The sequence below is a fragment of the Geotrypetes seraphini genome, chromosome 8 (genome assembly GCF_902459505.1).
Source record: "Geotrypetes seraphini chromosome 8, aGeoSer1.1, whole genome shotgun sequence".
NCBI classification, from domain to species: domain Eukaryota; kingdom Metazoa; phylum Chordata; class Amphibia; order Gymnophiona; family Dermophiidae; genus Geotrypetes; species Geotrypetes seraphini.
In genome coordinates this window covers 4839398-4858351 of record NC_047091.1, presented here as the reverse complement: position 1 = coordinate 4858351, position 18954 = coordinate 4839398, and the positions used below count along the sequence as shown (strand labels likewise).

At 43.4% G+C, this 18954-nt stretch overlaps 1 protein-coding gene across 5 annotated transcripts in view; it reads right to left on the bottom strand.

Annotated features, from left to right (window-relative positions):
• The window catches only part of RPS6KA1 (ribosomal protein S6 kinase A1), a 149190-nt gene that overhangs the window by 116007 nt on the left and 14229 nt on the right, over positions 1–18954 (bottom strand). For 3 of the 5 annotated variants that reach the window (XM_033955228.1, XM_033955231.1, XM_033955229.1), the window contains exon 2: positions 10496–10540. The exons of the other annotated variants lie outside the window; for them this stretch is intronic. In XM_033955228.1, coding sequence (XP_033811119.1) covers positions 10496–10540 — 45 coding nt within the window. The remainder of the gene's footprint in view (positions 1–10495; positions 10541–18954) is intronic. 5 annotated transcript variants of the gene reach the window in all.

The window sequence follows — 18954 nt, the reverse complement described above, 5'->3', positions numbered from 1 at the left end:
GGCGAGCAGAATGCTAGGCATGATAAAGAAGGGGATCACGAACAGATCAGAGAAGGTTATCATGCCACTGTACCGGGCCATGATGCACCCTCACCTGGAGTACTGCGTACAGCACTGGTTGCCGTACATGAAGAAAGACTTGAAAGGGTCCAGAGAAGAGCGACTAAAATGGTTAAGGGGATGGAGGAGTTGCCGTACAGTGAGAGATTGGAGAAGCTGGGCCTCTTCTCCCTTGAAAAGAGGAGACTGCAAGGGGACATGATCGAAACATTCAAAATACTGAAGTAGAGAAAGACAGACTGTTCACCTTCTCCAAGGTAGGGAGAACGAGAGGGCACTCTCTAAAGTTGAAAGGGGATAGATTCCATATGAACATAAGGAAGTTCTTCACCCAGGGAGTGGTAGAAAACTGGAACACTCTTCCGGAGTCTGTCATAGGGGAAAACACCCTCCAGGGATTCAAGACAAAGTTAGACAAGTTTCTGCTGAACCAGAACATACGCAGGTAGAGCTAGTCTCAGTTAGGGCACTGGTCTTTGACCAGAGGGCCGCCACGTGAGCGGACTGCTGGGTGGGATGGACCATTGGTCTGACCCAGCAGCAGCAATTCTTATGTTCTTAAAACACAAGCTCTTAAAGTTAGGCACCTATCCCTGCTTAAGCACCAATTATAGAATCATGGTTAGAGGCGTCTGAAACTTAGGTGCATGTAATGTAGGCCAAGGTTTTACAAGCCTAATTATAGGCACCAAAGTCCTTTAGAGAATCACACAGAGTGACGCCTAAGTCACTCTCCACCCCTAAACACGCCTAATTTGGTATTATTGTGTTTCCCCGAAAATAAGACTTACTCCGAAAATAAGCCATAGCGTGATTTTCGGGGTAGGTCTTAATATAAGCCCTACCCAAAAAACAAGCCCTAGTCGCCAGCAGCAGCGCTTCCTGTCACACACACACTCCCCCCCCCTTGCACAGCCAGACCCCCGCAGACACTTCCATCTCTCCCTCCCATTAGAATGCCACCAACCGCGAGACCCGATATACCTTGCAAACAGCAGCGTCGACAAAAATCTACTCAGGCTGCTTCGCAGCCTTCTCTTCTCCCTCCCGGGCGTTCCATGTGCCATGTTGCTGATGACATCATCAGTGATGTGGCAGAGGAACGGCCGGGAAGGAGAAGAGAAAGCTGCAAAGCAGCCTGATTAGATTTTTGCTGACACTGCTTTTTGCAAGGTATATCGGTCTCGCGGTCGGCGGCGTTCTAACGGGAGGGAGAGATGGAAGTGTCAGCGGGGGTTCAGTTGCACAAGGGGAGGATAGAAAGATGCTGCACGGAGGGGGGATGGGTGGAAGGGAGGGACTGAAGCTGTGCAAGGGTTCTGCTGCAGAAGGGATGAGATGGGATGGGAGGGAGGGCACAAGGGGATGGGTGAAAGGGGAGGAAAGATGCTGCATGGAGGGGGGATGGGAGGAAGGGAGGGACTGAAGCTGTGCAAGGGTTCTGCTGCAGAAGTGATGAGATGGGATGGGAGGGAGGGCACAAGGGGATGGGTGAGAGGGGAGGGAAGATGCTGAACATGGAGGGGGGAGGGGAGAAAGGAAAGAGGAAGAACTGGAGTGGAGAGTTGATAATTGTACATGAAAAAAAGAAGACCTACCCCAAAAATAAGATCAAGTGCATTTTTTGGGTTCAAAATTAATGTAAGACAGTGTCTTATTTTCGTGGAAATACGGTAGGCACCGCTAGGCACCTATCTTTCAATTACTTATTCGGTTTATTAACCTTGTTCTCCCAAAAGAGCACAGAACGCGTTACAAATCCACATAAACAATATAAATCAACAACAGAGTAATACAAACACATACTCTTACACAAATTAAAATTAGTTTCCAGTGTTACACAATATAATAAAAACCCATTTGAAGATCAATTTAAAAATCAAAATCCACATTTACAGACTTTTTTTTTTAATATAAAAAGTCAAGTTTTCATGGCTTCACAGAAACTCGGCTTCCCTTCCAATGATCTACTACGGTGCTTCCCAACCCTGTCCTGGCAAAAGTAAATGCCCCTAGGCAAGTTTATTCTCGTTTCATGCCAAAAGTGTGGAATCAAATACCATCATTTATTATAACAATGGTTCCCAACCCTGTCCTGGAGGACCCACCAGCCAATCAGGTTTTGAGAATAGCCCTAATGAAGATGCATGGAGCAGATTTGCATGCCTGTCACCTCCATGATATGCAAATTTCTCTCGTGCATCTTCATTAGGGTTATCCTAAAAACCCAACTGGCTGGTGGGTCCTCCAGGATGGGGTTGGGATTTCATTCCACACTTTTGGCATAAAATGAGAATAAACTTGCCTATGGGCATTTACTTTTGCAGAATCACATCTAAGAAGATAAGGGCCTGTCTCCCAATTAATTTTTTTTTTTTTTACCAATTATGAACTTGTTAAAGCTAATAATTGAAACCAATGTGTTTACTTGAATTAGGCGCATCTTACAGAATTTCCCCCCAAATGTCTATTATAATTAATTAGGCTGTGGAACTGAAATGTCTAGTGCTTGCAGCACGGATGCAAACAGGACCATGTCAGAGTATGAAGCAACAACCTGTGCAGCCCGATACAGTCTCTTATAACTATACAGAATATAAAGAGCCCGAAGCAGCAACAGCTGTAAGATACTTGATGATATGCAAGTTTAAACATGGGCATGCTGGAAAACGTTTCAGTATCGCCTACAAGCTTAAAGGGTAGAACACAAGAAAGAACTGGAATGGGTGTTTCTCTGCATTCTTTAAATATGATTAATGTTTCAGTCTTCCATAAAGTCAGCATGTAAAAACAGAAAATGTTTTGTAAAAACTCTGGAAACTCTAAATAGGTAAAAAATACAAATCATTCGCGGTCATGCGAAACTTAAGGCAAATCCGAAAATTCTTCGACAGAAAACAATTCCAGCTCATGGTCCAATCCCTAGTCCTAGGACTTCTAGACTACTGCAACATCCTCTACCTCCCCCGCCCCGCAGTCATGATAAAACAACTACAAACAGTACAAAACACAGCCCTGAGACTATTCTATTCGCTGAAGAAATATGACCATATCACCGCCACATACCTCGACTCACACTGGCTCCAAATACAAGCAAAAATACTATTCAAATTTTACTGTCTACTATTTAAAGCCATAAATGGAGATAGCCCGGCTTATATGAACAACCGCCTTATCCGAACAACCACAACCAGGCAAAGGAGAACCCAGACACCATTCACGCACCCCCAATCAGAGGCGTCAAATGCAAAAAAATGTATGATGGCCAACTATCCTATCTACTGACCACGACACCAGACTACAAAACCTTCAGAAAAGAAATAAAAACCCTGCTATTCAAGAAATCCATCAAAACAAATTAACACCGCAGGAAGCACCGAAGTAACCTGTTCAACTCTGTAACTCTTCTGGAAATATCCAGATAACCTCTTATGTAATCCGCCTTGAACCGCAAGGTAATGGCGGAATAAAAGTCACTAATGTAATGTAATGTATTTCTTTCACGAAGGATATATTCAATAGGCTACTCCTGGGATAGCTGTATGTAGGAAGAAATGGATGAAAGCTTTTCTCCCACATGTAGTATGGAATAGTCAACTAGCTCTAGCACCGATACTCCTACTGACGCTGTTCTACTGGTTTACTCCTTTTACAGCAATGTCCAGCTTTCTTGCCTCAAGCTTTCTTTTTTTTTTTTTTTTTTTTTTGTGAGAACGGGAATGTCCCAGGTGTGGCCTTGTATGAACTTCAAATGGAAAATCTCTTGCACTTTAAGGCAAAAAGACTTTCTGATTAAAAGTTTCTTGATGCAAAGAGAATGTCATGAATTGGAAAGGGCAGGCCCAAGGATGTAAACGAAGCACTGCTTAATTTCCAAGCCACTGGCGTCAGAAGCTGGAGGGTGGGATGCAGTAAGTGCACCCCTGATTTTGTGATACATGGGCTCGTCACGCCACTGGGGCTTGCGAACATCTAAGAAACTGAAAGCTATGCCGTCGGTAGTTTCACTACCAGCAGGGTCTCCCAAGGCGAACAGGTTTCAGCGGAGATATCAGACTAATGATGTACCAGCAGATGGGCAGTGTTGGGAGGCGGAGGATCACATTTAATGCAACAATGGCGACCTCATCGAATTTATATGTATGTTAGATAGATTGTGAGCCCACCGGGACAGAGAGGGAAAATGCTTGAGTACCTGATTGTAAAACCGCTTAGAAAACCTTGATAGGCGGTATATAAAATCCTAATAAACTTAAACTTAAACTAAACTTAAACTTAAACTAAACTTAAACTTAAACTAAACTTAAACTTAAACTTATACTGCGCAGAAGTCTGTATTCTGCCATGAAAGTTTGATAATGTTCATCAAGTCGCTAGGACTCAAACACAAGTCAATGACACCTAACAAAAATGTAAGAAGTACCTGGACAGTCTCTTGAGAATGGGAAACCAGTTATGTTCAAGTTAGATCATTGCCCCCCATTATGCTTGGGACAATTTATAGTCTTTGGGATTAGGGGTATGAACAGAAATACATACAAAGGAGGAACCTAAATGGCCAGAGCATCTTGAACAAGATTGAGCCATTCAACTCTTGCAGTAGAGAAAGTATGGCGTGCTCACTGCTGGTAAAGTCTATTTTTGAGCAGTTTCCCCAGCCCTGGAAGACGAAGCTTAGTATTTGAGGATCTGGAGACTACTATATATGAGATTGAAGGATTCAGCTGAGTGTTTGCCAAGTGACGTTTCTTCCAAGCAGGTAACCTGAACAAAGATGCAACAGAGAACAGTAAAATCTCAAATGTGGGCCGCATCTTAACATAGGCAAAAGAGATCCCATTTCTCCTTGTTTGTTAATATAAAATAGTTCCACCCGATTGTCACAGAGATGGTGTACAAATACTCAAAAGTAAAGTACTGTTTAAAGAATGACATAGGGACAAATTTGTCCCCATCCCCACAAGTTTTCTTACTGTCTCTGCCCCATTCCTGTAAGTTCTGCCTTAACCGCATGAGCCTCTAACATGTATGTATGATTAAAGTGCTTGAGGCTTGTGCAGATGAGGACAGAGTTTTCAGGAATGAGGCAGGGACAGGAAAAAAATTTGCAGGGACAAGACGGGAAGATATTTGTTCTTGGCTCTAGATGGACAGGTAGAGTTTTCAGCCTTCAACTAGGTTCCTAGTGGTATGTCATGGATGCCCCAACTGATGTTCAATGCCCAAGTGGTTGTGGTGGTGTTGAAGAACAGGAGGAAGTCCCTAGACTACTTTTGCCTCTGTCATGTCCCACTACAGGATATCCTGAAGGGAAAACCTTCAATTTGAAAGAAACCACAAGAACAAGGGGTCACTCGATGAAATTGAAGGGGGACAGGTTTAAAACAAACGCAAGGAAGTACTTTTTCACACAGAGGGTGGTGGACACATGGAACACCCTTCCGGAGGCCGTGATAAGAAATAGCACAATACAGGGTTTCAAGGATGACCTGGATAGGTTCCTGGAAGACAAAGGGATTGAGGGGTACAGATAAGAGCAGTGGAAGGTTTAGAGATAACTGTAGAGGTAGGCAATAAAATTAGTCAGGGACCGCTGACCAGGCAATATGCCTGATGGGCCGCCGCGTGAGCGGACCGCTGGGCTGGATGGACCTCTGGTCTGCCCCGGCGGAGGCGACTACTTATGTACTTATGTACTTATGTAGGACTAAGGCTGGAAAGTTGGGTTCCGCTGAAACTTTAAAGTACTATTGTGGTCTTCTCATTCCAAAACAACCAAATGAAGTTACATACAGTATATATCAGCATTTCCAATTACATTTTAGCTATAATCCAGGAAGAACAACAAATTAGAAGATTACATAACATGTTTGTAGCGTGTCTGGTGGCAAGTTAACTTTGACTTGAGTTTGTTCAGAATTTCTCTAATGAAAGCAAATTCTACGAGGAGCAGAAGATGGCTCTCTCAAAATTTGAGGAAGCTGAGGCTAAGAACATTTTTCTTGGAGAAACTGCTTGTTCCAGCAATGGGACTATGAATAGGTAAAGTACAGAAGAAACTAGAAGCCTGCCTATTCAAATGCACTACCAAAACCACTAGATCTTCAGTGAAAACCAGAGACCAGAAGTTAGTTTGAAAGGGAAGACTTTGTACCAGTAGGTTTTTTTTTCTAGGATATGTCAAAGATATTACCTATATTGCCACTGGTGGTGGTGCGACTCATGCGTAACTAAAAGTCAATGTTTTCTGTCCATGGCCCAAATGCTTTGGAATGCTCTTCCTTTACTTTTGTACCAAACTACTGTATTTTTCGCTCCACAGGATGCACTTTTTCCACTCCCAAATAGGGGGTGGAAAAGTGGGTGCATCTTATGGAGCGAATACATCTCTCCCCCCCTCCCAGTACCTTTTTTAAGTTGCGGTGGTCCATTGAGAACTGACATCAGCCAATCACTGAGCGGCGCAGGACCAGGCAGGAAGCGCAAAAGTTGCACTCCTGTGTCGCGCCACTCTGCTACCAAAGCCAGATGTCCAGAAGGTACCGGGGGGGGGGGCTGTGGGCGGGCTCCTTCGGCTGCAAGCAATTTCAGGCTTTGGGCGGGCTGCTTCGGGCTTCCCAGCACCAGACACACATCCCTGTAGAGGAGGAAATATTTTTTTCCTTGGGTTTTTCCTCCTTATAGAGAGAAAAATACGTAGAAAAGGGTTGAAGATTTTGCTGTATGAATGTTTTTTTTGGTCCCAGTTTTAAGCATGTTTAAATTTTGCTGCTTTATACTTTGTATGCTATGTGGTTCAGTGTTTGTTTTTAATGCATTGTGCATATTTTGTTACTCGACTAGATTTGTGGATAGGTGGGTTATAAATAAATAAATATTATTAAAAGACCTGCGTCTTCGGTATGAGAAATATCCACTTTCTCTGTTGAGGGTGTACAGGTTACATAGCATTAGATGGAAGAGCTGGAGGGGAGATTAATTGCTTCTTGGCGCAACCAAGAAACCTGAGGCAATCTCTGAGCCGATGCTGTGCACCCAACGAGCTTAAGTTTTCTTCCTCAATTCCTCGAGAATGAAGTGAACCTGACCCCAATAAGGAGGGCCAAGTTTGGAGCTTTAAAAAGCAACTAAAGCATTCACATGATGCATGCAGATATGGGACCGTTTGTTTTGGCTGACTTTCCTGCCGACAGGGTCTAGGGTAGGGTCGACGCACCAAGCTTGCAGAGTTTTCCTTTCAAAGGGAACGAAGCTCTATTTTCTGATCAATTTTGCTCGATGGTGGTAAAGGGTCACAGTTAAATGACTAACACTGGGATTTACAGATGTGAATGTCTTTTTATCGTGTAGTAAATATGAACAGAGTAAAATATATTCTAAAAATAGAAAAACTGACACTCCCCTCCCCTCCCCCCCCCCGATATCACTAAAATTTAAAAATCATCCTTCAGGGCATTCAACACAGATACTGGAGCACCACAAATTAGACAGAAGGATATACTTTCTCCAAAGGGACTATCAGAAATATTTAATAGACTCAATCAACCAGAATTATGAGGAGCTGTACAGCAACTAGATTTTCATACTGCTTACAATCAGGATAGCTAACTTATGAAAATATGTACATTCATGTATATTTTTTACCATCAGCCCAACTTTACATTGCATTCTATTCATGCCGTTCTGAGCACAGCTGGACTTCATAGGCTGAGATTCACTTCCTTATGCAACAAGTCAGTTTCCAATTCTCGAGTGGTGCGTTAAGACACGCAGCATCAAGCCCAAGTCCCGTCATTCATGACAGTTGGCAAAATTGCAAACAAAACACTAAATGGATGAATCACTGCAAACAAAATATCCTAATATACTAAGTTTATTCTCACATAGATCTACACATCTAGACAGTGCTGTTGCAGGAGGTGGGGAAAAAGGAGGGTTTGAATTAGAAGTTACTAGCATATCAGTATTCATCATATTTTAACAAACCTCTAAAGATATGACAACTCTTTACCACACTACCTACACAACAAAAGTTTTGTAATCAAAATTTAAGGCTCCATTAAAAAACATTCTATTTCTCACAGGCATTCTATTCATTCTTAACCTAATGTTTTATCCTTTTCCCTTTCTCCATACCCTAGATTTCATTGTAACTAACCTTTTCATTCTTTCCTCGTGTTCCTATTGATGCTTGAAGACCTTGTCCTTGTTAACGGTCTTAGTTTGTTTCCCCCACCTTAATTTTTTTTATGATATTGTAAACCGCTTAGATTTTAACCCTGGTTTTATATTTGCCATATATCAAACTGAACTTGAGAGGGGAGATATGATAAAGACTTAAATATCTCCATGGCATAAATGCACAGGAGGTAAGTCTCTTTCAATTCAAAGGAAGCTCTGGACTCCGGAGCAAGAGGGCATAGGGTGAAGGTAAAAGGCGACAGACCCGATCCTGCCAGGATTGTGAACTCCTCCCCCTGCAGTCCATTGGAGAGATCAATCTGCCTGCTTTTAAATATCAGCAGCAGTGGAGATCAACTGCTTTTACATCTAAGCAGCAACGAGACCAGCCACAACCACCGAGAGAACACAGACCCGATCCTACCAAGAGTGTGAACTCTTCCCCCCCTGCAATCCGCTATGAAGATCGACTGTCGGCTCCGGGCGGCTTTCCCGCAGAGGAGAGAATCCTGCATTCATCGTGGGCCTCATCTGGGGCAGCCTCCTTGGAGCGGCTGGGGCACGGGCAGTGTGTCTGGGAGGGAATGCATGGATGGGAGAACATCGCAGGGGAGGAGACATAGGCATCCTGGGACTGTCGGCCAAGTCTCTTCCCTGAAGAAGCCCTTTTTCTGGAAACTAAAATCTTGTTAAAATGTTTATTTTATTTTTATTTTTCCTCTAACTCTACTTTTCACTTCTCTATTACCCTCCAGGTACTTTAGTTAGATTGTGAGCCTTCGGGACAGTAAGGGAATTTTTCAAGTACCTTTCTTATTTCTAATCTTAATGTATATTTTCTGTAAACCGCTTAGAACCTAACGGATGTAGCGGTATATAAGAAATAAATTACATTACATTACATTACACTTAGGAATAAGCTACAGAAATACTTCTTCACAGATAGGGTGATGAATTTGTGGAACAGCCTCCTGGAAGACTGTATCTGAATTCAAGAAAATTGTGATAAGTACGTAGGATTGCTAAGGGAGAAGGTATTTATGGGAACACTGGATAGGTCATGATAGGGGTCCTTTTATTAAACTACGCTAACAGATTCAGCGCGTGTTAAATGCAAAGGCGCCCATAAAATAATGGATGCCTTAGCATTTAGGCCCTGATTCTCCAAAAGTGCATCCCGATTTTAGGCAGCTGTAGGCGTCCTACAGCTGTCTAATCAGCCAATCGGGATGCACGTTTTTTTAAAAAAAATGCTCCCCAGGCAGGCCTGAAGGCGCCTCCGGGAGACTAGGGAGACCCGCAAGACGCCTAAGCTCACCTAAGGGCCTTAGGCGAACCTAGGTGGCCCTAAGCGTCTCCCTAGTAGAGGAAGAAACCTTAAAATGTAGGCCAGCAAAATGCTGGTCTACATTGTAAGTAGACGCAGCCGCTATACTTATCGCGGCAAGGGATCTCTCTGCCGCTATAAGTATAGCAGGCCGCGGCCTGTCCGATCGGATGCCCCCCCCTCCGACACTACCGACCCCCCCCCGACATTACCGATCTCCCTCCCACCCCGACACTACCCATCGCTGGCAGGAGGGTGCCCAAACCCTCCTGCCAGAAGATGCCCCCCCCCGACAATATGGATCGCTAACAACCCCCAAACCTCCAAACTAACCTGTTCTTCAGGCCAGACAGTTCTTGCCCGTCCAGCTGGTAGGCCCGCCTCGTCGAAATGAGGCGGGCTCACCCCTTCCTGGCCCATCCCGCCGAAGCCTAAGGTAAATTGGTTAGCACGGTTTAATAAAAGGAATATTAATATTATATGTATCATTGTTGATTATTAAGTGATATATTTATGGTTATTTGTATGGATATGTTATCACACTTATTATAAGTTTAAAAATGAATAAAGATTAACAAAAAAATAAATAAAATAAAAGGACGCTATAGTCTCTTCACACTTTCATTTTTCTACGAAGAGAGCTGTAGGTCTTGCTCAGGTAAGGCGAGACAACTGGGATGCAAAGAGGCAGAGAAAGCTGGAGAACTGGGGAGGGCCAAACTTGGCGAGGGACAAGGCTCAGGATGTCATGGCCAGGATGGGAAGAGCCAGGTCTTAATGACAAAGAAATCCTGTACCAAAATATTTATTTATTTATTTTCATTTTGCAAATACAAGAGGCAGTGTTTTGCGATACCATGCAGATAGTTCATCCTTGTGCGCATAATTCCTCTAGACCTATTAGCTGGAATAGGGAGTTTTGTTTACCTTTGATGAATGCTTTGCATTTTCTTCAGCTCCACTCTGTCCATTCTAGGACGCAAAGAGAAAACAAAAGCAGACAGTGAGGAAATGCTGACTCTAGTACTTCATACTCCTGTTTCCTTGCGGAAGGGGTCAAACGTACAATATATTTGGCAGTAGCTCTAGTTTAAGTGAAACCAGGTTTAAATTGCTGATCCGAGGGAGCCAGGATTCATTCCGTGAGGACACGTATCCCCCACCCCACCCCCTCTCTCCACCCAAGTTTTCTTCATGGTTAAAAATTTTCTCACATTTGCAAATTTGACTTACTTTGTAATACACTTCAGCGACACTCACCCGTTGACTGTATTCGCCACCAAAAAATTACATCAAAGACCCTAGTACCCCAGTGCTGGACTTGTTTCATCTGCTACTGAACAAAGGATTAATGTGTTTTTAAGGATGACACCGAATCGTGCTTTTTAGGCTTGATTCACTAAGCAAACCGATCATGTACCGATTGGTTTGCGACCCCGACCCAATTCATTAACCTTGTGGACGATCCGATTCCAATCCGAGCATGCAAATGAAGGTAAGCGGCATGCAAAGCAGGAAGGACGCGATTCACTAAACATTTTCAGCAACACCGACTGGGCTGGCTGATCCAAAAAGAAGAGACTGGTGGGGACCAGTTGCTCACGACCTTTCCTGCTCTCTGCTGACTTCTGCCCTGCTCAACTCCGACTCGCCTGCCCTTCCCATGCAGTGCGAGCCCATGGTTTTAACCTGCGGGTTAAAACCACGGGCTCGCGAACTTAAAAAAAAAAGCAGTCAGCTAAGTAAAAAAAAAAGTTTAAAAGCTCTACCGGGCACAAAGGGCCAGCGCATGCGCAGACCATCTACAGTCAAAGAAGTTGGTCAGCGCATGCTGAAGGATCGCTCGCCAGCGATCCGTGCAGTGGGGGGGGGGGGGGCGTGCCAACGATTGCCCCCATTTGCAAAAAGGCCTTTAGTGAATTTGTCGGTCTGCCTGCAATCACCCACGGATCTCCAAGTTAGTAAATCTAGCCCTTTGTCTGTTGGTCTGTCTTGAATAGATTTTAAGGTCCATCAAACAGGGACCGTTTCTCATGCATTTGTGAGCAATGTTGAATATTGTAGAGATGAATAGCTAGAAGTTTATTCCTCAAAATGACAGACGATAAATTCATAAAGGAACAGTTAATTATTTTCAGCCACAACATGTTTCATTCAGAAGACTTGCACTGTGTTTTCTTCTGTGGGAATGCCATAAACCCAAGAGTGGGCAACCTTTATACATAGGAAGCAACATGAGTATCAGTACTACCTCTAGCAGGCTGCAACCAGAAATGCAGAGAGCTCCCTTTGTGATAAGTAAGCAAAAATTTAACTAAAAATGATAGAAACCACCTCTCCTTATTCTCCAGCCTGGTAACGCCAATTGGCTAAGTCTCTTCTCTACTGCCTTCTACTTTGCTGAACCATATGCCTGGAACAAACTGCCTGACTCAGTATGTCAGACTCCGTCTCTGGCAGTATTCAAACCAAGTTTCCAAGTTTATTAAAAATTTACTATCCCGCACCAAGGGGGGGCCTTCAGGGCATCTTACAATCTAAAACCAATAGGCGGAAATATTGTTTCACTCAAGAGAATAGCTAAGCTCTGGAAAGCGTTGTCAGAGGTTGTGGTAAGAGTGGATAAGCATAGCTGGTTTTAAGAAAGGTACGAACAAATTCCTGGAGGAAAAGTCCATAGTCTGTTATTGAGAAACACATGGGGGAAGCCACTGCTTGCCCTGGATGGGTACCATGGAATGTTGCTACTCTTTGGGGTTCTAGAATCTTGTTACTGTCTGGGGTTTCGGAATCTTGCTATTCTTTGAGATTCTGTATGGAATGTTGCTACTCCTTGGGTTTTGGCCAGGTACTAGGGACCTGGATTGACCACCGTGAGAACGGGCTACTGGGCTTAAGGTAAAAAAAAACCTACAACTCATAATAGAAAAAGGTAAGCACATTAGGATTTTTCCTGTTTTGCAATAATACCAGCAGTGCCGCTTAGTAATACCTCAAATCAATATGCATCTGAAAAAAGATACATTTAAAACGGACCCGAAAATGTATCAATAGATGTTATTAATTGAAGCGATAGCCAATACTTTGGACAAGTAACAGAAAAAAAACCCAGTGTCTCTAACGAGTTCATGAACTATACCCCGATAAGCTAGAACTAGGAGGAGTTGTTTATTCACCAACGTATACGGGTTTAACAAATGTACAAGATAAGACGGCTCTTCTGTGCTTAATACCTTAAAGGTTATTAAAAGTAGTTAGTAAATAATTTGATGTTTAACAGGTAGCCAATGTGCTTCTTTCAGAAATGGAGCTATGTGGTCGAATTCACAAAGGTTGTTATATTAGTCTGATAGCGGAGTTCTCTATCACCTGTAGTCTAAGGGCTCCTTTTACAAAGGTGCGCTAGCGTTTTTAATGCACGCACTATAGCGTGCGCTAGTCGAAAATCTACCACCTGCTCAAAAGGGGGCGGTAGCGGCTAGCGCACACGGCAATTTAGCAGGCGCTGTTCCACGCATTAAGGCCCTAGAACGCCTTTTTAAAAAGAGCTCTAAGTATATCTTTCTGACATAACCCTGCATATGCCTGATGTGGATTGGAACAATCTTTCCGCTACGACCAGCAGCAGCAGGAAGCTATTAACCTCTATAAAGGGAGCGAGACTCAGACAAATGGTATTGGAGCCCACTAGGGATCGAGCGATACTAGACCAATACTCACCAACAGAGAAAGTGTCACAGAGGTCTCGGTAGGCGATACGTTGGCCTCCAGTGACCACAACATGATATGGTTCAACCTTAGGAAAGGTTTCACTAAGTCAAGCACATCAACCAAGGTCCTCAACTTTAAGGGCACAAACTTCGAAAGCATGGGAGATTTCGTCCATCGGGCACTGCAAAACCATGCCAAAACAGATAATATAGAGGTAATGTGGTCAACTCTGAAATCAACCTTACACTAAGCAACAAACCGCTACGTCAAATCAGTAAGTAAATGGCGTAGAAACAATAGACCGCAGTGGTTCTCTGAGGAGATCTCAGACCTCATAAAAAAGAAGAAAAGAGCGTTCATCATCTACAAACAATCAGGGAAGCGAGAATCCAAGGAAGACTATCTGGCCAAGTCAAAAGCGGTCAAAACGGCAGTCAGGGAGGCCAAACTCCGAATGGAGGAGAACCTTGCGAAGAACATCAAGAAGGGCAATAAATCCTTCTTCTGGTATATTAGTGACAGAAAAAGAAACACAGATGGGATAGTACGCCTTAGGAAACCTGACGGGAACTATGTAGAATCGGACTCCGACAAAGCCAAACTTTTAAATGAATACTTCTGCTTGGTCTTCACTTGCGAGGCACCGGGATCCAGCCCTCAGCTGCTGACGAGGGAAAACTCGGAAGACCCATTTCAAAATTTCGAGTTTACGCCCAGCAGTGTCTACGAGGCGCTATCAAGACTCAAGGTGAACAAAGCTATGGGACCGGACAAACTACACCCCAGGGTGCTTATGGAGTTGAGTGACGTCCTGGCGGAACCGTTATCCGCGCTCTTCAATCTTTCCCTAAGTACAGGAAGAGTCCGTTGGATTAGAAAATGGCTAACGTTATTCCACTCCACAAAAAGGGATGCAGGACGGAGGCTGAGAATTATAGACCGGTGAGTCTCACATCGATAGTGAGTAAACTTATGGAAACACTAATCAAACGTCAATTGGATACGATCCTGAATGAGGAGAATCTACGAGATCCCCATCAACATGGTTTTACGAAGGGAAGGTCCTGCCAATCAAATCTGATCAGCTTCTTTGACTGGGTAACAAGAAAGCTGGATATAGGGGAGTCCCTGGACGTCATGTACTTGGACTTCAGCAAAGCATTTGATAGCGTCCCACACCACAGTTTATTGAGCAAGATGGGTTCGATGGGACTGGGTGAAACATTAATCGCATGGGTTAGGGACTGGCTTAGAGGTAGACTTCAGAGGGTAGTGGTAAACGGTACCCTCTCCGATACGACGGAGGTTATCAGCGGAGTGCCGCAGGGCTCGGTCTTGGGCCTGATCCTATTTAACATCTTCGTAAGAGACTTGGCTGAGGGGCTTCGAGGTAAAATTACATTATTTGCCGATGACGCCAAACTATGCAACATGGTAGGCAACCGCACAACAGATGAAAGCACAGTGCCCGACAAAAGCTCAATGCAGGACCTGCTCCTGCTGGAGCATTGGTCAAAGACTTGGCAACTAAGTTTCAATGTCAAAAAATGCAAGGTCATGCACCTTGGCGGCAAAAATCCATGCAGGACTTACACCCTAAATGGTGAGATCCTAGCAAGGATTGTAGCAGAACGTGACTTGGGGGTGATCATTAGCGAAGACATGAAGACTGCCAATCAAGTGGAGAAAGCTTCATCCAGGGCTAGACAAATCATGGGCTGTATCTGTAGAAGTTTTGTCAGCCGTAAGCCCGAGGTCATAATGCCGTTGTACAGATCCATAGTGAGACCCCCATCTGGAATACTAGGTACAATTCTGGAGGCCGCATTATCAAAAAGATGTGCGGAGAGTTGAGTCAGTTCAGCGAATGGCCACCAGGATGGTCTCAGGACTCAAGGATCTCCCGTATGAGGAACGACTGGGTAAGTTGCAGCTGTACTCACTCGAGGAACGCAGAGAGAGAGGGGAGACATGATCGAGACGTTCAAATATGTCACAGGCCGTATCGAGGTGGAAGAGGATCTCTTTTTCTTAAAGGACCCACGGCAACAAGAGGGCATCCGTTGAAAATCAGGGGTGGGAAATTTCATGGCGACACCAGAAAATATTTCTTCACCGAAAGGGTGGTTTATCGCTGGAATAATCTTCCACAACAGGTAATTGAGGCAAGCAGCGTGCCAGATTTTAAGAAAAGATGGGATTGGCATGTGGGATCTCTTCATGGAGTTAGTTAGGGGGTGGGTCATTAGTGTGGGCAGACTAGATGGGCCGTGGCCCTTTTCTGCCATCATGTTCTATGTTTCTAAAGTGCTGAAAGCCCACTTTTTTTAAGCTGCATTTAAGTTCTAACCCCAAACCACTTGTAAATAATTGTATAGAAATAATGAATAGTACGGTAATAACCATGTTTCCCCCCCAAATAAGACAGGGTCTTATATTAATTTTAGCTCCCAAAAAATGCATTAGGGCTTATTTTCGTGGAATGTTATTTTTTCATGTACAACAATCGTCTCTCCCTTCCTCTTTCCCCCCCCCCCCCCACATTCTTCCTCTTTCCTTTGCCCCCCCCCACCCCCCCCCATTCAGAGCCCTGCCGCTGTTTTTGGATGCCTCAGAGGTATGTCAGTCTCACAGTTGGTGGAGTTCTTGCTGCACAGGGGGGGGATGGGAGCCCCGAAATAGTGGAAGCCTGGATTTTTTTTTTTTTCTTTACTAGGGATGGAGTTGAGGAGTGTCAGGGACATTCATGATGTCGATCTTAACTAGGTCTTATTTGGGGGAAACACGGTAGTGGAAACAACCACCTATTGGCTACTCTGAAAATACCATATTGGCAAAATGCAGTATTTAAAATTGGCAAAACTCTAGTTAAATGTTGTTTTCTCTGTACACTTCCCATGGTCTCAGGGACCACATAAAATTCAATGGCAGAGCGCATATAACCCTCGAGCTGCAGGCTGACCACACCTGCTATAGATTAATGTACAGAGGCCCACAGGAGTAAAGACATCTGTGGCTGATCTGGCGCTTTCAGCCAAACAGTGAATAACATGCACGCATGCATCTAACATCATCGCAATGACATCCGTGCATGCTCGGAGGCCCTCCAGACATGGACTAAGCTCAGGGAAACAAGATAAGGCTTGTGTGGGATGAGGTAGGGTGGGCCTGGGGGAGGAGTGTGACAGGGTTGTAGGTGTGCCGTAGAAAAACATCTGCTACGTTAAGTGTGCCGGAGCAAAAACAAAAAAAAAAAAAAAAGTTTGCAGGGCATCGATTTATACAGTAGTAGCATATGCTGCTAGCATGGCACCTCAGGCACACACCCAAGGAACACGCAAAAGGAGCATGTTGTGCACCTCCCTGTTAGTTTTTTTTAACCGAGATCAGTGTTCAGGAACAAACTAACTACACCTCCCACTTCGGAAGAAACGGTAAAACTCTTCCCTTCGACTACAGAACCTACGTCAGGGGTGTCAAAGTCCCTTCTGGAGGGCCGCAATCCAGTCGGGTTTTCAGGATTTCCCCAATGAATATGCATGAGATCTATTTGCATGCACTGCTTTCCTTGTATGCTAATAGATCTCATGCATAGTCATTGGGGGAAATCCTGAAAACCCGACTGGATTGCGGCCCTCCAGGAGGGACTTTGACACCCCTGACCTACATGCTTCTCTCCTCTCCCTCCTCTCTAGCCCTCCCTGCCCTCTTCTAACTCCTCCCTCCGTAAAGTTGTCTGGGGCCTGTATAGGTATGAGTGACACACAAATGGAAGATCAGATGATCTTTTTCTTAGATGATCTCTTTGGCCATTGGTCATACCTCCACCATAAGAATCAGATGCTGTTCCAATGCACTGGGGATGCAAGTCATCTCTTTACCCCTTGCCACACTATACCCAGGTAAGATACTTAGCTTCACTAGTTTCTTCTACCTCTTCCCCTCTGTCCATTTCTATCATCTCTCTCTTGAAGGATTGTATATGTAAATGCCTACACAATCCAGCATTTAGAATGCCATTTTTGCAAACTGCTTTTAATAAAGTAGCCCCTGAACCTAACATAGTAGGTGGCAGCAGATAAAGACCTGCATGATCCATCCAGTCTGTCTAACAAAATAAACTTGTAAGGTATGACGTGACAACTAGGATAAGTGGTCTTTGAGATTGGTGACAATACTATGAGGGACTTCACCTTGAGAAAGCAATATACTGCGAAACATGTCGGTGAAATAGTGTCCCTGACCTAGACCAGAGAAAAAGCTAAGTACTAGCTAATACTTACTATAATATCTAATGAAAATTTTCTGAGTGTGAAAGAAATATTTGTATTTAAAGATAAAAACAAAAATAAAATAATAATTTAAAAAATATTTATTAATATCTACTGATCCAATGACGATGCAACATATAAAGCTTTTATGTAGTGAAAACTTATTGGAACAAACAAAAACCAACTGCAGATGTGTTCAAGATGCAGGCAGAATTTATTGTGACAAATATAAATTTATAAAAACCTTTTTCCCCAAACAAGGGACCCAAACTTATTGAACACAAAATGGTGTTTCTGAGGATTGCTAAACTTTTGAAGGATGTTACATGTGAGAGGATACTGCAAGATACTTATTATCTCCTAACTACTGAATGTATGGAATAACTTCCATTATCATCTATTATATGTGCTGGTTATGTGATAAATACATATGCATACCTGATTTGTCCTTGCCATTTTCAGGGCATAGAAAGTAGAAGTCTATCCAGTACTGACTTTCTCAATTACTAATGTTACCATCTAAATCACCGCTAAGCTTGTTTGGTTCCATGCATTTCATACAAGACTGCTTTTATGATTTTACCCATGCATTTTTTTCATGGGATAAACATTCTCTCAGACTCTCTACCCATCTCAGACTTGGCATTACACCCTGGCCCGTCTTATTAATAAAGAGCACCACGCTAGGGGACCCTGGCACAAAACCTCCTTCAATTGAAGAACATCTTAAGAAATTCAAAATGAACAAAACTTAATTTATAAGCACAAAAACAAAAAGGAGAAAAAGCCTCAGATCACTAAGGTCTGATTTACAAAAGACCTAATTTTGTGGTTCTGTTTTAAATCTTAAAAAGTGTTTCCAATCATTAGAACAGGAAAAAAAAAAAAAAGAGTGGCTTATCTCAGAACTGTCAAAGTATTTCCTCATCCCTGACTATATGTATCTTTGCATATAAAAGAAATAAATCTATTTACGTTAAGGAACCTGTGTGCACTTCTTGACTGGTCTGCGCAGCTGTAAGCACCTAATTCTCTGTACCAAAGACGCCTTACCCTCAATAAAACCTTTAACATTAATTTACACATGGTTTGTAAATACAAAACTCCACCAGAGCTATAAGACTTTGAACTTTTTAATCTCTTTCTAATCTCTTTAATGGCATGTAATCTAGTACCACAGCAGATGAATGAAAAATAGCTTTTTGCAGTTTTTGGCCCAAGCTATCTGAATGCATTTAGCCAAAAAGTGAACCAGTGGCTGAATGAACAAGTCTCGACATACGCAGGAAACAACTTTTTTTTTTTTTTTTGCAATAACCCAAATTGCAATGGTCGTAGAAACCTGAACAGATTCTTGGCCGTTACTTCTGTTATTACAGTTTACTAGGCTTCAGTGTCCAAATC